General features: G+C 57.2%; 1 protein-coding gene across 14 annotated transcripts in view; it reads left to right on the forward strand.

Moving 5' to 3' along the window:
• HDAC7 (histone deacetylase 7) overlaps positions 1 to 17,376 on the forward strand; it is a 42,802-nt gene that overhangs the window by 6,396 nt on the left and 19,030 nt on the right. For 3 of the 14 annotated variants that reach the window (XM_045555093.1, XM_045555099.1, XM_045555103.1), the window contains exons 1-2: positions 1,140 to 1,348; positions 16,896 to 16,946. The exons of 6 other annotated variants lie outside the window; for them this stretch is intronic. In XM_045555093.1, coding sequence (XP_045411049.1) covers positions 1,330 to 1,348; positions 16,896 to 16,946 — 70 coding nt within the window. In that variant the 5' untranslated portion in view covers positions 1,140 to 1,329. Of the gene's footprint in view, positions 1 to 1,139; positions 1,349 to 5,787; positions 5,828 to 16,895; positions 16,947 to 17,376 lie in introns of those variants that run through there. 5 more of the 14 variants (XM_045555092.1, XM_045555097.1, XM_045555104.1 and 2 more) reach the window with 2 other exon arrangements.

The following is a 17,376-nucleotide window of genomic DNA, read 5'->3' on the forward strand; positions in this document are numbered from 1 at the left end:
GAGAGCCCAGTGTCCCTGGGTTGTGGACCTCTCCCCTTCCCAGGAGCAGCTGCATTTCTGACCCACCAGATTGCTGGAGGCGGACAGGGCTGATAGGCTAGGCCAGGAAGCACAATGGCAAGGTCCTCAGCCCCTGACCCCTGAATCTGACCTTCTTTCCAGCTAAAAGGGTGGTTGGGGGGAGAGGCCGCTTAAAGCCGGCCCTGAGCTGAGTTTATTAGCTGAGGGAGGGCTGGAGGCGGCTGCATTCCGACTCACAGACTGGAACATTTCTGTGATCCGCTGTAATGCACTGGGGGACACTGGGCACATTGCTGAAGTTTGACTCATAGGGACCGGGAGGGGGAGAGGAGGGGGGCATGTGGAGGGACAGGAATGGGAGGAAGAGAGGAAGAAGAGAGGAGGGAAGGAAATCCCTTGAGAAATTTCTTTAAAAAAAGAAAACTTTCAAAATCCGCACAACCCCCACCCCCTTTTTCTTTTAATAGGAACAGGCTGGACCCTTCTGTTCCCCTCAGCAGGCATGGGGGGGGGGGGTGCCAGTGGGGGAGGGCTGGGCAGTGATTCAAATCAGATCCTGGAACTTTCCTGAGGCAAGTCGTGTGTGTGTGTGTGTGTGTGTGTGTGTGTGTGTGTGTGTGTGTGTGAGTGTGTGTGGTTGGGGGGGGTGTCCGTCTGGGGTTCCTTGCGTGGGACATGGGACTCCACGCGTGTCCAACTGTCCCTACGTGTGGCTGTCCGTTTGCGGGCTGTACGTGTATGTAGGTATGGGCACCGGGGTCCTTCCCCGAAGCCGCAGTGTGTGTGTGTTTGTGTCAAGCATTCTGGCCCTGTGTAAACATGGATGCATGCTCGTGTACGTAGTGTGTGCGAGGGTGCGTGCGCTCAGGTATCTGGGTTTCCGGGAATTGTGCGCGGGTCGGAGCGCCGCGCGGCGGCCGGGCTCGGGCCGCGTCCGGCGTTCCGGGTCCAGCGCTGCCTCCCGGGCGGTGCGCCGCGCCCCGCCGCGACCCGGCCGCGCGCCGTCTGCGGCCCGCCTGTGCGCCGCGCGGTGCAGTCCGCCGGGGTGGTGTGTCCCAGGGCCGCGAGCGCCTGCCCCCTCTCTCCCCTCCCCCTTGGCCCGCTCTCAGACTCAGATAAAGCATTTCCTTCCATTGTCATCCTACCCGGCCGGCCGGGCTGCCAGGGCCCTCCCCCTCCCGGCCCCCTCCCTTCCTCTCGCCGTCTCTCAGTCGCTCTGCAGCCTCCGGCGACTGGGGGGATGTGAGGCCGGCGCCCCAGCCCCCCGCCCCGCCATGAGCCCCCCGCTCTGAGGGCCCCGGCCCCTGGATGCACAGCCCCAGCGCCGGTGAGTACAGGGCGGCCGCCCCCGCCCCGCCCTGCGCGCGGCACCCAGCGCGGCCAGCACAGGCTCGGGCTCCGGCTCGGGCTCGGGCTCCGGCCCCGGCTCCGGCTCGGGCTCCGGCCGGCCCGGGCCCAGCGCGGCGTGCAGCCCCCGACCGCGCCTGCCCCGCCCGGCTCAGCGGGGCTCTGGCAGGCTCTCCGCCGGGGCTGGTTCCGGGGCCGGAGGGTTCGGGCCTCCCGCGGGGCGTCCACATCCGCCCGCCCCGGGGCAGCGACAGGCCCGAGGGAGGGAGTTGGAGGCCCCGGGTCGCCGGTGCGCGGGCCCGACGTTCCATCACCCCCATCCCCGGGGAGGACGAGCGGGGGACCGGGACGGAGGACGGCCGCCGTGGCCCGGAGAGGGGGCGGTGCTCTGGAGCGGAAGGTTTGGAAGCGCGAGGGCAAAGGGCAGCACCCACTGAGTTGGGGCCGGGCTTTTGGGGCTGGACATCAGCGCCCCCATCCCGTGGAGCCGAGCAGGACCGTACTCAGATCCTTGGCGGGCGAAAGCGGTTCCCCCTGGAGGGGTCCCTGGCTAGAAGGTTTCTCTGAGCATCGCCTACCCACCCATGCTCACCCATCAGGGTGAAGAGACACCTGTGCCCAAGTGAGCTGTGGAGGGCACTGCCGGCTGGGGCGCGGGAAGGTGGGGACCGCAGGCTGTGCACTGAGGGGTGGGGACAGGATGTGCAACCCCCAGGCCTGGTTCTGTTGGTGTTGGGGAGTGTAAGAGCAGGCGGCAAACCAGGCAGGGAGCCGGGCTGCCACAAGCAGAATTTCTATGCCTGTGGGCTGGGAGAGAGCCCTCGGGCCTACAGGCAGCCCCGTGCCCCCCAGCCCCCATTTATTCCCCTCTGGCTGCCCATTTGAGTCTGACCTGGCCAGCCATTGCTGCTGCCCCCATTCCTCGTCTCTGCTGGCTGTCCTGCACACCCGAAAGCTTCCCCCTGCATCTGGACACTGTCTGGCTGCTAACCCTCCCTGCCCACACCCCTAATCAACATCTGCTTGAGGCCCACCTCTGCCTGTCAGTTTCTAGGGTGAGAACGGGGCACTGGTCCTTAGCAGCTCTGCTGGGAACTCAAGATCTAGACTCACCAGCCTGTCCCCTGGACTTGCACCTGGATCCATGGGGACCTTCCTCAAGACCCCTGTCCAGCCATTGGGCTAAAAAGGAGAATGTGACTCAGATCCCCACCCTCTAATGGGGCACTTTGGTGGCCCATTTCTCCCCAGCAGGACCCCATAGGTGCCTTAGGCTGCTGGACATTCTTCCTTCCTCACACCAACCCTCTCACACCTTCCCAGGCCCCTTCTCCAGCCCCTCTCGGAGTAGCATTTCATTCTCACTCCCTGCTCCCTCTACCCACCTCAGTTATTAGTCATTTTCTTCTTCTCTGCAGTCACTTCTGAGGGAAACTAAGGCACAGAGCAGTCCCACTGTGTTGTACCCAGTGAACCCAGACTGGACTCAGGTCCTGGACCCACTGGGACTGGTCCCCTGCATTTGGTCTCCTGAGGTCCCTCACTGCCCAGCAGGGCCAGGCTCAGAATCGAGCACAGAGCTGCCTTCTGTGCAGCTGCACCTGGTTGGTCCTGGGGTAATGTTCGCCAGAAGCCTCTGTGTCCCTTAGCTCAAGCCCATTGGGTGGGTGTCTCTCTGGCCACCAGGTGTTTTGCTGGGATCCAGGGACAGAGAGAAAGTTGCATATCTCAGCTGGTCACTTCACTTTGATACTCAAGCTCAGTTTCCCCATCAATAAAATGAGGAGAAAATTTCAAGCACACTTCCCAGAGCACAGAGCAGGAGAGGTTGACTATAAAGAGATGAATCAGTGTCCAGTGTGGGTGCTATTATATTCCCCCAACTTCCCTTAGGGATAATGGACCTCACATTTAGTCCTTGGTGGCTTTTGGGCATGGGAGTTGGAACTTTCTCAGTTCTGATATAAAACCCTTGGGCAAGTGAGAAGTTTGTGTGTGATGGGGATGGGGATGGGGACCCTCCTATAGCTGTGGGCATGCTTGCCCAGGGACTTGGAAGACAGAAGCATGTGTAACCCCCCTCCTCCCTGTCTTCTTTGTCCTGGCCTTTCATTAAGGCTGGTAATTTTGAAGTTGGCAAGGGCCTGAGAGAAGATGAGCTAATCACGCAAGGCCCAGGGTCGCCCAGCCAGGGAATGGCAGGCGGAGCAGGCCCTGAACGAGAACTTCTGACTCTGCCACTGCCCATTCTCTCAACCTTCCCCCCACACCCTGGCCCTCCCTGGCCAGACTGGGGGCTGGGGCCTCCAGTGGGGTGTGGGGTATTATTGGAAGCATGGCCAGAGTGAGGCCTGGGGCTGGGGGGAGGGCATCTGTCCTCGCAAGGCTCCCGGGACTGGACTGTGCATTTGTGTGTGTTGGATTTGTTCCCTAGATGGGGTACTTCCTCTGGGGCAGGAAGCTTTGATTTCCTGTCGGGGGGAGTTGGTAGGGATTAGGAGTGGGGGGCTCAGCTTTGGGCCATCCCTGATGTTGTTTGGAACCACAGAGGGCCAGAGTTTCTCTTAAGGCTGCTTCCCCTAACCCTGGGCAGGAAGGAGAGCCTTGGTGAGGAGGCCCAGGCTGAGGCTGGAGGAGGCTACGAGGGCAGTGAGATGGGGGGTGGGCAACACAGCAGGAAGCCTGGTCAGCAGGTGACCCTGCCGGGTATTGTGTTTCCTTGTAATATTTTCCCCCGTTTCTGTGGTTACCTTCCCTGGGGGCCCCAGGCCTTAGGGCTGCAGGAAAGTGCCCCCAGACAGCCCTTTCCTTAGAGGCCTGAGTATTAGGAGGAGTCCCCACATCTAGCCACCTCCCTAGCCCTTTTGGCTCCCGAGGACCAGGGCCTGGGAATCTAGGCAAGTGGCCTGAGTGAGCTCTGACTTGGGGGCTGGGTGGAGGCCCTTTGGCTTTTCCTGGAGGGAAGGGGACAAGAGGGGGTTGCTGGACGTGAGTCGCTGGCCTTAACCTCTGCCTCCCCTCAACCCATCTCTCCCCTGTCCTTCTCCAGCAGCCGTCCCCCTACAAGGGGGGGTGGACAGCATGCTGCCTGGGGCAAGGGTAGGGGTGGGGGTGGCAGAGGCAGAGGGATGTTTTCATCAGCAGAGCATAGCTCCTTTGTCCTGGACCAGTTCCCAGAGGCAAAATAAATTCAGGATAGTGTCTGTTTAGTGTGGGTCAGCATGTGATTTGTGTGTGAGCGGCACACTGGGTGTGTGGTAGGAATCTGTGTGTGTGTCCCAGGCTGTATACGTTGATGTGGTGGTTCCTTGGCAATTTGTGATCCATGGGGTGGCTCTGTGTTGGGTGTCTTGGGAGTATGCACATATATAGTACAGATGGGCGTCATCTGTAGAGAGTGCACCTGTGTCATTTATGGCCCTGTGGGGGGTATATGGAATGTATGGACATGTTTTGGGGGGATGTATACCTGTATAGGAGTGGCTTTTTAATAGAAGTCTAGATGTCAGCTCATAAAACACCATCTCATATGTGGTCCTCACATGCCAATTCCTGGACCATTTGCTTCAGAGTCACCTGGAAAATGTGTAAAAATAAAGATTCTCTGGCCCCATTCCAGACCAACTCAGTCAGAATCTACAGGAGTGGGGCCCGGGAATCTGGATTTTGACAATGTGCTTCGAATGATTCTGGTGCAAAGCTGTGTTTGAGAACCACAGATCTGGGCCAACCTCTACATTTTTTCTTTTGAGGAGAAGATATGTAATTTGCCCAAGGTCATAGGGCTATTAAAAGGAAGAATCAAGACAAAACTCCAGGCTTCTAAGAGCTGTCCGGGACTCAGTGCTCAGCATGCCCCTCTGTGTGTGCGGGTGTGCACACACCCTGCGTCATGGCATGGGCCAGACAGGTGATGCAGGTGCTGCCTCTGGCTGGCGCCGAGCTTTCCCCTGGAGTACCAGCTTTCCCGACCTTGCTGTTCCTGTTACTTCCTGCTTCCTCTTCCTTGGGGAAATCCTGGAACTGTGGAGCGTCAACCCTAAAGGTTGATGTTGGCAACCAGGGAGCCCCATTTGCTGAGCCAGTCATTCAGCAATTCATTCATTCATTGGATACTTGCTGAGCCTTGCATTGTGCCAGGTGCTGGCTACAAAGAGGCAGTGAACACATGGGCACAACCTCTGACCTCAGGGAACTTCCACTCTAGTGGAGGAGACAAACAGAGCAAGTAAGCGAGTAAAGGAATGAGTCTATATGTCTAGTTACACGCTGTGATAAGCCCTAAGAAGGAAATGAACGCGGTGTAGCAATAGAGAATAACAAGGTGGGACTTCCTTACATAGGCTGGCCAGGAGAGCCCTGCCTAAGAAGGTGACAGTGGTGCCTTCTCTCCTCTCCCCAGACTGGAAGTGAGCCCTCAGAGCCTTTAGAGCCATGCTTGGGGACCACCTGGATCCAGGTAGGGGGCCTGGGCGGAGCTCCACTCCTCAAGCAGCCCTCAAAGGTTGGCAGGGGGGAGAGAAGGACCGAGCCGCACAGGGCGAGCTCCTTTGTGTGGGGAGCAGCCGTGTTCCTTCGTGGGGCTGAGTCCAGGGGGAAGGAGGCAGCCTCTCTCCAGGAGCTCTCGAGCACTGCCCTAGGGGCTCCTGGCCCTCCTGCCTCACCATCCTCCCACCTCATTCCCTTCCTCCTCATCTGCCCACCCAGGGAACTGCTGTGCCAGATCCCGCCTTTCTGGGCCTAGCCTCCCTGCCTGCCTCTGTGGCCACTGGGGTTTATTTACTTGGCTCAGAAATCACCGAGGCGAGAGGGGGTCAAGTCTTAGAGAGGACCCTGGGAGAGTGGACAGAGCCAGGAAGAAGAGCCGGGGCTGGGAGAGGTCACAGCTCAAGAGAGGACTGAGGCTGGCCGAGCAGGGTGCAGGACAGGAGAGGCGTGAGGAAGACCTGAGGCCAAGCAGCCCTTTGGCTGGGCTCTCCAGAGCCTCTCCTGTGCCCTTGGCACCTGCCCCCAAACTGGGTGTTACTGAGACCAGAGGGCAGGTGGTCTGGTTCAAGCCGCCAGCTCTACGTCTGCTAGAAGGACATGCTCCCATTGGTCCACCTGCAGCCGTGCCCCTTCACCCTTCCCTCAGGAGGTTACTTTTCACATCAGCAACTTGGGTGTAGAGTCCCTGCTCTAGGCCAGCGGCCTAAAGATCCTCTCACCTCCAGCCTCTTCTTGGAGGAAGGTTTCCCCTGGGAGCTTTGTGCTGCAGGAAGGTGTGGCCAGGCCCTTTCTGTAGAGTATTAGAGGAGCCCTCAAAGAAAAGAAAGGACGGTCTGCTTTCCTCCCCCTGCACACTGCCAAGGCTGTCCTTCCACCCTGGCCGGGCTTCCAGCCCCTCAGTGCTGCTCCCCCAGGCTCCCAGGCCTTCCCTGCCCAAGCTCCACAGCCCGCACAGCAGGACGGGGAGGGGACTTCTCCTAATGCTGTGGGCCCTGGCTAAACGCACCATCCCCACCCTGCTCCACACCACTTCCTTTTTCCCCCGTGTTGCCTGCAGGGATTGGAAACCCTGGTGGTCAGAAGCCTTGGACCTTAGAGGCAGCCTCATGCCCTGGGGACAATGAGGGGAACCCCATCCCCCTTTAGTTCAGCTTCCTCCCTGCAGAGCCCGTTCTAAGGAGCCTCTCCTGCTCCCCAAACTGGATGAGACTGAGACCAGAGGGGCAGGTGGGTCTGGTTCAAGCCGTCGTCTTCTGTGGTGACCCCCAGCCCAGAAGTCCCATCTCCCCCTCCTCCGGCCCCCCAGGATGACAGGGATTAGTGGGGCAGGCTGGGAGTTACAGGTTCGGAAAGAGTCTGGGGTGGGGGAATTCGGCGACTGGGCCGTAACCGTCTTGTTTTGCTTGCCCTACAAACCTGCACGTCCGGGCATCCGCTGGGCCCTCCTGGGCGTTCAGGTTGTAGAACTGCTCTCAGAATGACAGGCTGGTGGCACCCGGCTGGGGCAGGGGATGGGGGGGCGAAGGGGGGAGCCCCAGGCAAGGGGGAGCGGGAGGGTTAAAAATAGCAGCAGCCTTGTTTCGGTTAGCAAATGTGGAGGCGGGGAGCTGAGGCGGGGCGGGCAGCGGGCAATGTTTGCCCACAGCGCAGGGCTGTGCTTCCCCTGGGTCCCAGGAGTGAGTCACGGCAGAGACACTGAGGAGGTGCTGGCGTAGCACCCCCACCCCCACGGGCGAGGGCCTGAGCTCCAGAGCTGAAGGAGCTGGGAACCCTCCCCTCCAGGCCATCAGGGCCATCTCGAGAGTGGGCCAGGGGCACTGTGTGATACGGGGGACGGAATGTGCCATTCTGAGGCCAGAGGCCTAGGTTTGAATCCCAGCCACATGGCCGTGGGACCCTGTGCAGGGTGCTGAGTGCTCTGAGACTTGATTTCCTAGTTTCAAGTGGGGATTTTCTCATCTGTGTATGTAAACACTTGATGTTTAAAGCACCCTACAGATATTAATTATCACTGGAGACCTGTTTTGCCCATTGCAAAGTCTGGCAGGAGGCCCTTCCTGTAAGGACACAGAGAGAGGATTGGGATGACCTTAGTAGAATCCCTCTTTCTCCTGCAGACATCTAAGTGTGACACTGGGGACATTGCTCTCTGTGCCTCAGTTTCTTCACCCGTAATGTAAAAATAATTATAGCGTCAACCTCATGGAGTTGCTATAAAGATGAAAGGAGATATTGTAAATAAAGTTGCCTCTATGTCTGGTATGAAGTCAGCGTACACTGGATATTCATCATTATTATTAATGTTATTGTTCATATTTTTGAAGGTCAGGGATAGGGAATGTTGTAGACGTGAAGAACAGAAACTGGGCGCAGCCCCAGTTCACAGAAAAAACCAGGCCAAATTCCCTGTTCCAGATTCCTCCACCCATAAAGGCCTGGAGCAGCAGGAGTCTGTAGCCAGAAGTCACAGGGTGGACCCCTGCTTCGCTCGTTCACCCCACCTCCCCCAGCCTTACCCAGTGAGGCAGCGTGAGGAGGGACCCCAGGGTCTCGCAGCCAGCTGGCCCGGCGAAGGGGCTACCGTGCCAGCCTGGGGAGGGTCTGGGACAGGGTGTAGAGTACCTCGCCAGCATCTGCTGCAGTGACCTTTATTTTAGCCCCTCCCTGGCAGCTCTTAAGAGGAACATGAGGCAGAGGAGGGGTGGGCAGGTCAGTGATGTCAGCAGTGAGTATTCCCAGCACAGCGGCTCTGGAAGAGGCATGAGACATTTCTTTCAGGAAATGATCATTATTCAGCTGACAGGCATTCATTAAGTAAGTCCTGACTTTGTGTCCAGCCCTGTGCTAGGCCCTTGGTGAGATTCAGGAGAGGCAGGAGACACTGGGTTGTAGATAGCACGGAACCTCAGAAGATCTATGGTCCAGGAATACACAGAGGCACTGAAAGCCCCGTGGCCTAGTTCTCACAGGAACCTGAAGTCACATCTTGACTTTGCTACCTGTGGCTATGCCATCTTCATGTGTGTGTGTGTGTGTGTGTGTGTGTACGTGTATACTGTATATGCTGCGTTATTATTACCAAGGCAGTCTGTGTGCATTGTAGATAATCAGACAATACAGACCAGCAAAAGCTAAAAAATAAAAAACACCGCAGACTCATCAGAGATCGCTGCTGTAAGCCCTCCGCACACCTTTCCATTTCCTTACATGCTGTACTTTTTTACCAAAATGAGACCACGCTGCGTATGCTGTTTTTCCAGTCAGTGATCTCCACCTTCCATTATAGTAAATTTTTATCTCATCAAATTCACAGTTGGCCAGAAATTGTCCCTACAGCTGGTTTGTCCAAATTGATGTCCAGGACCATGTGTCTGTCTGCTGAGTTCCCTGAAGGCTGTATAAACACCCTGGCTGGATTTGTGAGCGGGAAGAACCCCTGCCTGCCAAGTCTCAGGGGCAGCCCTGGCTGCGAGAGGGAGTCGGCTCACCTGGAGAATCTGCCCAGGAGACTTCTGCCATCCTCCCAGATAACAGGCAGAAGGAGGAGGATGCTAGGGCACGATTGGGATGGACCTCTTGGGTATTTACCGTCATTAATATTAATGTGGCATGTCTGTTAATTCCCCTCTTCACAGCTTGTTGCTATTCCCATGGAGATGCCTCCATTTGGTTGGTTCTTACTGACTCCCCACCCCAGCCCAGTGGCCTCTGCCTTCCCCTGCACCAGGTCAGGGATGCCAATGGCCACTTGGCTGTGTCCACAGGAGGCTGCCCTGAAGGTGCGTGCTCCCTTCTGCACCAGTAGATGCCTCCGGCCCTTCTACCTGTCCAAGGCCTGCCTGTGTGGGAGGCCTGGGGCAGGCGGGAGTAGAGAATGAGAGAGAGACAGACAGACAGAGGGACAGAGGACACATACCATCTCCTCCCAAAGGAATTCACTCCAGAGTACCCACTGCGAGGTGACTTGCTCTGGTTATGCAACCCGCATTTTGTACAAGGCTTGACAGTTTCCAGAGTGCTCATGCAGCATTTGATCCTTCACAGCAGCCCTGGGAGGTTTGCTTATTTAGTGATACCCTGCTGGAGGCAGCTTGCAAGAAATACAATAAAATGGTAATATATACATTTAAAAAGCTGGGAAAATATAAGATGAAAAAGGGAGTGAGGGTGGGGCGGGGGTGCCTCCTGGAGACAAAAGACATCTGAAGGACACAAAGCAGAGATTATTATCTCTGAGGTTTTTTTTGTTTTGAGACAGGGTCTTTCTCTGTCCCCCAGGCTAGAGTGCAGTGACATCATCATAGGTCGCTGCAACCTCAAACTCCTGGGCTTAAGTGATCCTCCTGCCTCAGCCTCCTGAGTAGCTGGGACTACAGGCATGTGCCACCATAACCTGGCTAATTTTTAAAATTTTTTTATAGAGATGGGGTCTTGCTATGTTGCCCAGGCTGGTCTCAAACTCCTGGCCTCAAGCAATCCTCCTGCCTCAGCCTCCCAAAGTGCTAAGATTACAGATGTGAGCCACCACACCCAGCCCATATTTTTGCTATTGTTGCTGTTTTGGGATGGAGTACAACACACTTTGTGGGAACATGCAGACACTTAGAGTCACACCCTAGGACCACACTGTGACCTGCCTCCCCTCGGTGGCCTTGCCTCCTGCCAGGGGGTGGGCTGAACTAGCTATTCATGCCAGTGCCCTGATCCTGAGCTTAGGTCCTGGAGCCCTAGCAGCCCCACTACCATCTGTGTGGCCTCGGGAAGTTCCTTAACCTCTCTGAGCCTCAGTTTCCTCATTTGTAAAATGAAAATAATAACAGTATCTACCTTACAGTGTTGTTGTCAGGACTACATGAGGTAGTACTATTAAAATGCTTAGCACAGTAACTGGCACACGGTGAGCATTCACACATGGCTGTTGATCATTATTAATATTACCAATTAATAATCAGAATAATATACTTATTGTTGATATTGTAACTTGGACATTTCCTGAGGACATTTCCTCAGTCTTGGGAGTGGGCTGAGGGCTTTGTGGGTGGCACAGGTGAGAGGAGCCGAGGAAGGCACATCTCCTGGCAGAACCGGTGGGCATGCAGGAGTAGGGTATGCAGGCAGGCAGGGTCTGGCCACGGCCCCTGGAGCTGGGGGTGGCAGGAGAGCAAGGGAATGCGTGAGGCCTGAGAGGGGAGAGGGAGCGGCGCTGAGAGGCAGCCCAGGGTGGAGAGGGTGCTTCCTGGTGCACTGACCCTTGAGAAAGACTGGCTGAGACTGGCTGCTGAGGGGGAGCAGCCGATCTAAGTGGGGCTCCAGAAGGCTGGGGGCAGGGGGAGCGGTGAAGGCAGAAGCCGACAGAACCTAAGCTCTTAGCCCCACAGTACAGATAGATCTTGCCTGCTTAGGATGTTCTGCTTACGATAGGCAAGATGGTGGTTAGACATCATGGTGAACTTCTTATCTCAGGGATTGGAGATACGGGAGCAGGGGAGTGAGGAGGAGTGTGGCACTTGTGTCTTTGAGGGCTTTCAGGACCTGAGAACTCCCGGGGCGGTCTGGACGAGCTGAGCCTGCCTGTTCAGAAATTCCCGAAGTGGGCAGGGCAGTGCAGGGGCAGGCCGAGCTGTGGGTGACAGGAAGTGGATGCAGGCTCTCCAGGAAGTAGCTGGGCCCTCCCCTTCACAGTGGGCATGCAGGGAAGGCCGAGTGGTGGTCTGAGAGGCCCTGGGAGGTGGGCAGGGCTGGCAGGACCCCGGGTTTTCTTTGCCATAGGACAGCAAGGCTCTCTGGAGAATGCCAGGCCTGGGCACTGACAGCCACATGCAGCTCAGAATGGCCCAGCACTCCTGCCTCAGGGTCCAGCCAGGTCTCCATCCATGAAGAAAGGCCTCGGGGTGGAGTAGGGGGTCTGGGGTGGGGGACAAGGAGCCAGGGAGGACACTTTCCCACCCCCAGGAGCTCGAGCTGCCGCTGCCATGGTTACATGTGCTTCCTGTTTGAGTCATCTCAAACAGCCAAAGGGGGGTGCACTGGCGCTCAGCTCGGGCCACCGCTGTGTGGGGCTGTTTACAACAGCCGCGTGTGGGATTCCCAGAAAGAGACTCCAAACCGGACATCCTGCGGCTGCAAAATACCCAGGTGTCAAGAGCTAAAAATAGCTGCCCCCGGGCCCCAGCTGCCCAGAGGTGGCGGGACAGGGGCACGCTCATTGTGGAGGCAGGAGGGCCGGCCCCGCAGCCTCATGTCCAGTCTCCTGCCTGGCGCACAGCTGCGGAGCCTGCAGAACTGCTCAATCCCCTTGCCTCAGACAGACGGAGGCCTTCGTCTGGGTAGGCAGGCGTCCGGGCTTGCTCACCTGCCAGCTGAGCCCCCGGCCCCTCTGCCTGCGCAAAGAAACGGTGCAGCTTGCTTTGCGATGGTAGTGAGAGAGTTAGAGGCGCTGGGGAGCTCCTAGAGAAAGGACAGGGCAGGGTGCCCTAGAGCAGGGAATCTGGGGCTGATGCTCCTCCAAGACCCCAGCCTGTTTCCTGCCCCCTGTCTCCAGCATCCAGTCTCAAATCACTGCTTGGTGTCTCCGACGTCAGCAGGTGCTCTAAGTGATTATTCAGGATTGTCTTCAGGGTGCCCAAAGATGAAACAGGCAGCTTCTGCCCTCTCGCCTGCGCAGGGCTGGGGGTTGCTGCTGGCCCGGGTCTCTGCGGGGCTGTGTGAGTTTTCTGTCTTTCTCTGTGCCCACCTAGCTCCTGCACGTGTCCTGTGCCAGCTGGCCCGTGGCAAGTGGAAATGATCTGGCTGTAGTTTGTACTGGTTGAGAGTATGTATCCTGGAGCCCAGCTGCCTGGGCTTGAGTCCCAGCTCAGCCTCTCTGCATTGTGTGCCCCCAGACAAGTTATTTCATACTGCTGGGCCTCAGTCTACTCATCTGTCTAATGGGGATGAAGACAGTAACCGCCTCATAGGTTTGTCATGAGGGTGCGATAATGTAAACAAATGTAAAACACAAGGAGAACAACTCCTGGCACACAGTAAAGTTCAGGTGGGAGAGAAAGGGAAGAGACTGTAGTTGGGAGAGGTTGGGGATAGGCGGAGGGGCAGGGTTGTGCATCCGAGAGAACAGGGTCTGTGGCAGAGGAAGGGAGGGGAGGTGGGACCAGACACTGAAATGCTGACACCAGAAAGGAGACTGCAGGCCGACTGCAGGAGGCAAACAGTAGCCACTACCATTGAGGGAGCGCCCACAGGTGCCGGCTGCTTCACACATGGCATTGCCAACATCAGGTGACCTCTTCCAACCAGGTCTTCTTATCTCCTGATTACAGCAGGGGCAGCCAGGCTTGACCGTATCGAATTGTGTTTCATGCTGTCCCTGCCAGTCACGGAGGGGGTTGGGGTTCAAACCCAGGCCCATCTGACCTCAAGGCCAGCATCCTCTGTGCTTCACACCCTCATTTCTCTCACAGTTTGTGGCCTGTCAGCGCACGCAGGGGTTTCCAGCCCACTCTCAGCCCCCTGCTGGATTCTAGATACATCTGAGCAAGAAGCAGTTCGGTGCCAAGATAATGGGCAGTATCGAGAATTTCTGAGAGGGAGACACAAGAAACTGTTAGAAAAGGCTGATTCTAGGGAAGTTCTAGGGAGTCTGGGATGAGTGAGAAACTTTTTGTTTTACACTTTTTTGGGCTCTTTGAACTTTTTTTTAATATCTACAAGTAGTCTATTTTTTCAAAAATTTTTAAGACTGTATTTTAAATTCCTTGAAAGTGAAAACCAAGTTTCATCCGTGTTTTCATCTTTTCAACCCTTGGATCACTGGCTTCCCATGGAGGTTGTTAGTACCTGCACTTGAGGTTGACCTTTCGGGTTTCCGCTGCGCTGCCTGGCCTTGCTGGACCACTGGCCTGCCAGTGGCTGTGACCTTGCCCTTCTCCTCGCTCTTTCCTCCTCTGCCAAGTGAGGGCCTGAATGATCTCTAAAGCCTGGAAGAAGAACTGCTCCTCCATGCTCAGCCCTCGCTCTGTGTCTGGGAGGCCTGGCAACCACCGTGTCCTTTCTCCTGTTTATTTATTCTTGGATCTTCCTGAAGCCATTTCACCCCCAGCTTTTGTCCTCTCTGCCAGCCCTCATGCGGGGTCAAGCTTTGTCCAGCCTGTATCAGAGAACGAGAACCAGAGGCTGCAAGCTGGGCTGTGAAGGGAGTCAGCCCTGAGCCCAGGACTGTGGCCTCCTGCCACTGCCTGCTTTCCTCTGGCCGCTGAGGGCTCGGTCTCCTACTTCCTTTTCAGCTAGTCAGGAGACCAGGGAGGTGGGAACAGCCTCAACAAAGACATTGGAGGCATTGAGAGGGGCTTCTGGATGGCAGTGCTCCTAGGGAAGCCCTCTCCCCCAACAGAGGGCCTGAAGCCCCTGGGAGAGCAGGTGGTCGGCAAGGCTCAGGTTTCTGGCCGCGTTGTGTAGATCTGGGGGGCACAGTCACACCTGCTGGGCAGGTAAGACCGAGCTGGGGCCAGAGGCAATTAGGTAGGAGCAGTGGGGAAGCCAGCTTGTCCCAGGCGTTCAGGGTAGAATTGTGGTGTTTGTGTCTACTCTGGAGGTTGCTGAGGGCTGGGGTGGGCCCGTTGGAGCAGAATTTCTGAGGCTCCTTGGTTCTGGGTGAGATCAGGTGCTCTGATTTAGGAAGGTGACTCGGTAGGCCCAGGTGCCTTAGCACCAAGTAAAGTGCTTTTTAAATCTAACTGTACTTGCCTCCAAGGAAGGTAGATACGGGGAGTAGTGAGGATTCCAAAAAGGAGAGCTCCCCACCCTGGCAGAAGGCTGCGTGGAGAAGGGTCCAGCCCTGGGCCCATCACTCAGATCCGCTTACTCCTCATGTTATTTCAGTCTGATCCCAGATTAGTGGTCATAGCCCTCTGAGAGAGGTAGCGAGGGGCTGATGAGAAGAGGGGTCCCCAAATTCAAGCCAGAACTGGAATGCAGGACGTTCGTGTTCTGGCTTCAGTGCAGCTACTGACCGGGGGCCATTAGGTACCTTTCCTCTCTCTGGGACACAAAGAGAGCTGTTCCCAGGTCTTATCTCTGTTGCTCTGGGCTCTTTTGAACTCAGTGGCCCTCAGCACAGAGCCATTGCCAGGAGTCGGGGGGAGAAGCAGACTTGTCCCAAGAATTGCTTCTGGAAGCAGCCCGTGTTGCCAGCACACACGCACTCATGCACGCACACACGCAGCTTTTCTGAACAGAGTTTATATTATAGATCATCACCACAAAACATCCCTTTTGGGTCTGGTAACAAACACCACAGAGTTCAGGGCCATTAATTTTTCTCCTATCCAGAGAGTGCACAGTGTTCGGAATCTGTGGTTACCGGGGGAGCGAGGCGCAGGAACCTGGCTCTGCTCCCAAGCGTGAATGTTGCTGACAAGCCCTCAGGCGGGGGACCCGGGAGAGGTGGGAGAGAACTCCCAGGGGGCAGGGGACCCTAAGCCTCACACGGTCTCTGGGAGTGCACCCTGCAGCCCAGTCTGGAAATGTCTCTTCGGGGACTAGGTCCTGCAGAAGAAAGAGGAGGTCTAAGAAGGCCCAGGGTTGGGGGTTACTGTGTCCTGGGGAGGCAGTCTGCCTCAGGGGCTCACAAACCTTGAGAAGCAACTCATGCTGTGTCTCAGGCAGGTGGCCAGGAGAGAGCCACTGCGTTTGATTCACCAGTGCCAGAGACTGCTGCGTGCCCAGCAAGGTGTTAGGTGCAGGTGGGCATGGCTTTCAAATGGTACCGCAGAGATCTTGACTGATGGAGCATCGAGGCGGTGGACACACAGCCAGTACTATGGGAAGGGAGGAGAGGAGAGGTCAGGGTGAGCTTCGCTAGGAGATGTTGGGCCAGACCTCAAAGGACAGGCAGCATTTGAATAGGTGGAGCAGCGTTTCCTGACTATACGTTGTCATCGAAGCACGGGGCACTGGTGTTTGGGGGTGGTTGGTGGGAGTCTCCCTGTGCCTAGAGCCCCCTCCCCCAGCAGCACTGGACTGCAAGGAGTTCTCCTTTCTCAGCTTCTGGAAGAGGAACTGTGGCTACCCAAGACACAGACCCGAAGAGTAGCACCCACCAGTTGTTCTGCAGAAAGTCTCCCTTCTGCCCCAAGCCTGGCCTGCACAGGTCTTCACCCAGTGCCCCCCGGGTGGCCTCCTGTCCTCTTGGCCCTGAGCTGGGATGGCAGGATGGAAAGGTGTCCCTCATGGACAAGTGGCCTCAGGACTCGCCTCTGTCTTGCCCTGCCCCAGCCAGCCTCTGAGCTCCTTGGGGTTTTTCTGCTGCTGCCCAGCTCTCAATGGGATAGGAGGACCAGAGCGGGGCTTAGGAGCCTGGGAGAGAGAGGTAGCTGTTTCCAAAGGGAAAGATTTCTATCTCAGGTTATCTGGGAAAGAGGCTGAGTAGGTTTCTTCTCCGGGGGAACAGAGGCTGAGGACACAGGCTGGGGCAGTAGCAGGAAAGGGGTCCCCGTCTGGGGTCCTCGGGCTATACATTCCAGACCACTCCACTCCACAGCTCCCACCAGATCTGACTTTGCCTCCAAGCCACAACCCAGCCCCATCTCCAAGCCTGCGCCCCTTTCTGAGCCTGTGCCCCATCTCCCTGCCGGCCTCCCCAGCCAGCTCTCCCACCCCTGGCCCCACCTCCCCTCCCAGCCCTCTTTCCCTTCAGGCTATGGGAGCCTGGTTTGGCTGCCCAGGGAAGATCGTATCTGACCACACCAGGGAGGACTGAGGGCACTGCTGGGTGAGCTGGGGCCTCCTTAGGTCCTTGCCACGCATGGACTGAGCGCAGGCCACTCAGTGGGTGGATGGGGAAGGGGGAGCAGGAACCCCTCTCAGCCAGCGTGGGCATTTGCAGAGAGGGGTGGGGTGGGGTCTTCTCTTTTTGGTCAGCTTTTGGTGGAGGCCCAGGTTTTGGCGTGCTCAGCTGGAATGGCAGGGGCCGGCCTGGCTTGGCCCTCTCTGCCCCTCTTTCCCTTCCCTGCAGCCCCTTCACTCCATCTCTCTTCTCTCTGCAGATGGGACCCAGGTGAGTCTGGGTGCCCGCTGTCCCAGCCCCCTTGGCACAGGTAAGAGCCAGGCCTGAGGGAGCCTGTGGTGGGGAGTGGAAGGTGAGGGATGGAGGGGCCCCAGGAAGGCGAGAAGCTGAGGGGTTGCAGAGGCAGGGTGGCTGGCTGATCGGTTAGAGAGTAGGCAGGTGGGGGTGCCAGGCGAGGGGCAAAGTTAGGGTGCCATGAGGAAGGGCTGAGGACTGGGGTAAGAGGCAGCTCTGGATGGGGTCTGGGCCCGGTGCCAGGAAGCACAACAGGAAAAGGAAAGACAGGATGCTCTTCTTGTCCTTTCCGGGTGTAGTGAAACAGGAAGGAAAGGAGGAAGCTAATATTTATACTCAGACCCCTGCCCCACGTCAGGCACCAGGCAAGGTGTGTTCTTGTTTGTCAACCCGTTTGGTGGGCATAGCAGCCCACGCAGGACTGCTCCGTGGGAGCCAAAGGGCTG

This window comes from Lemur catta, chromosome 6 (assembly GCF_020740605.2).
Source record: "Lemur catta isolate mLemCat1 chromosome 6, mLemCat1.pri, whole genome shotgun sequence".
In the NCBI taxonomy this organism is placed as follows: domain Eukaryota; kingdom Metazoa; phylum Chordata; class Mammalia; order Primates; family Lemuridae; genus Lemur; species Lemur catta.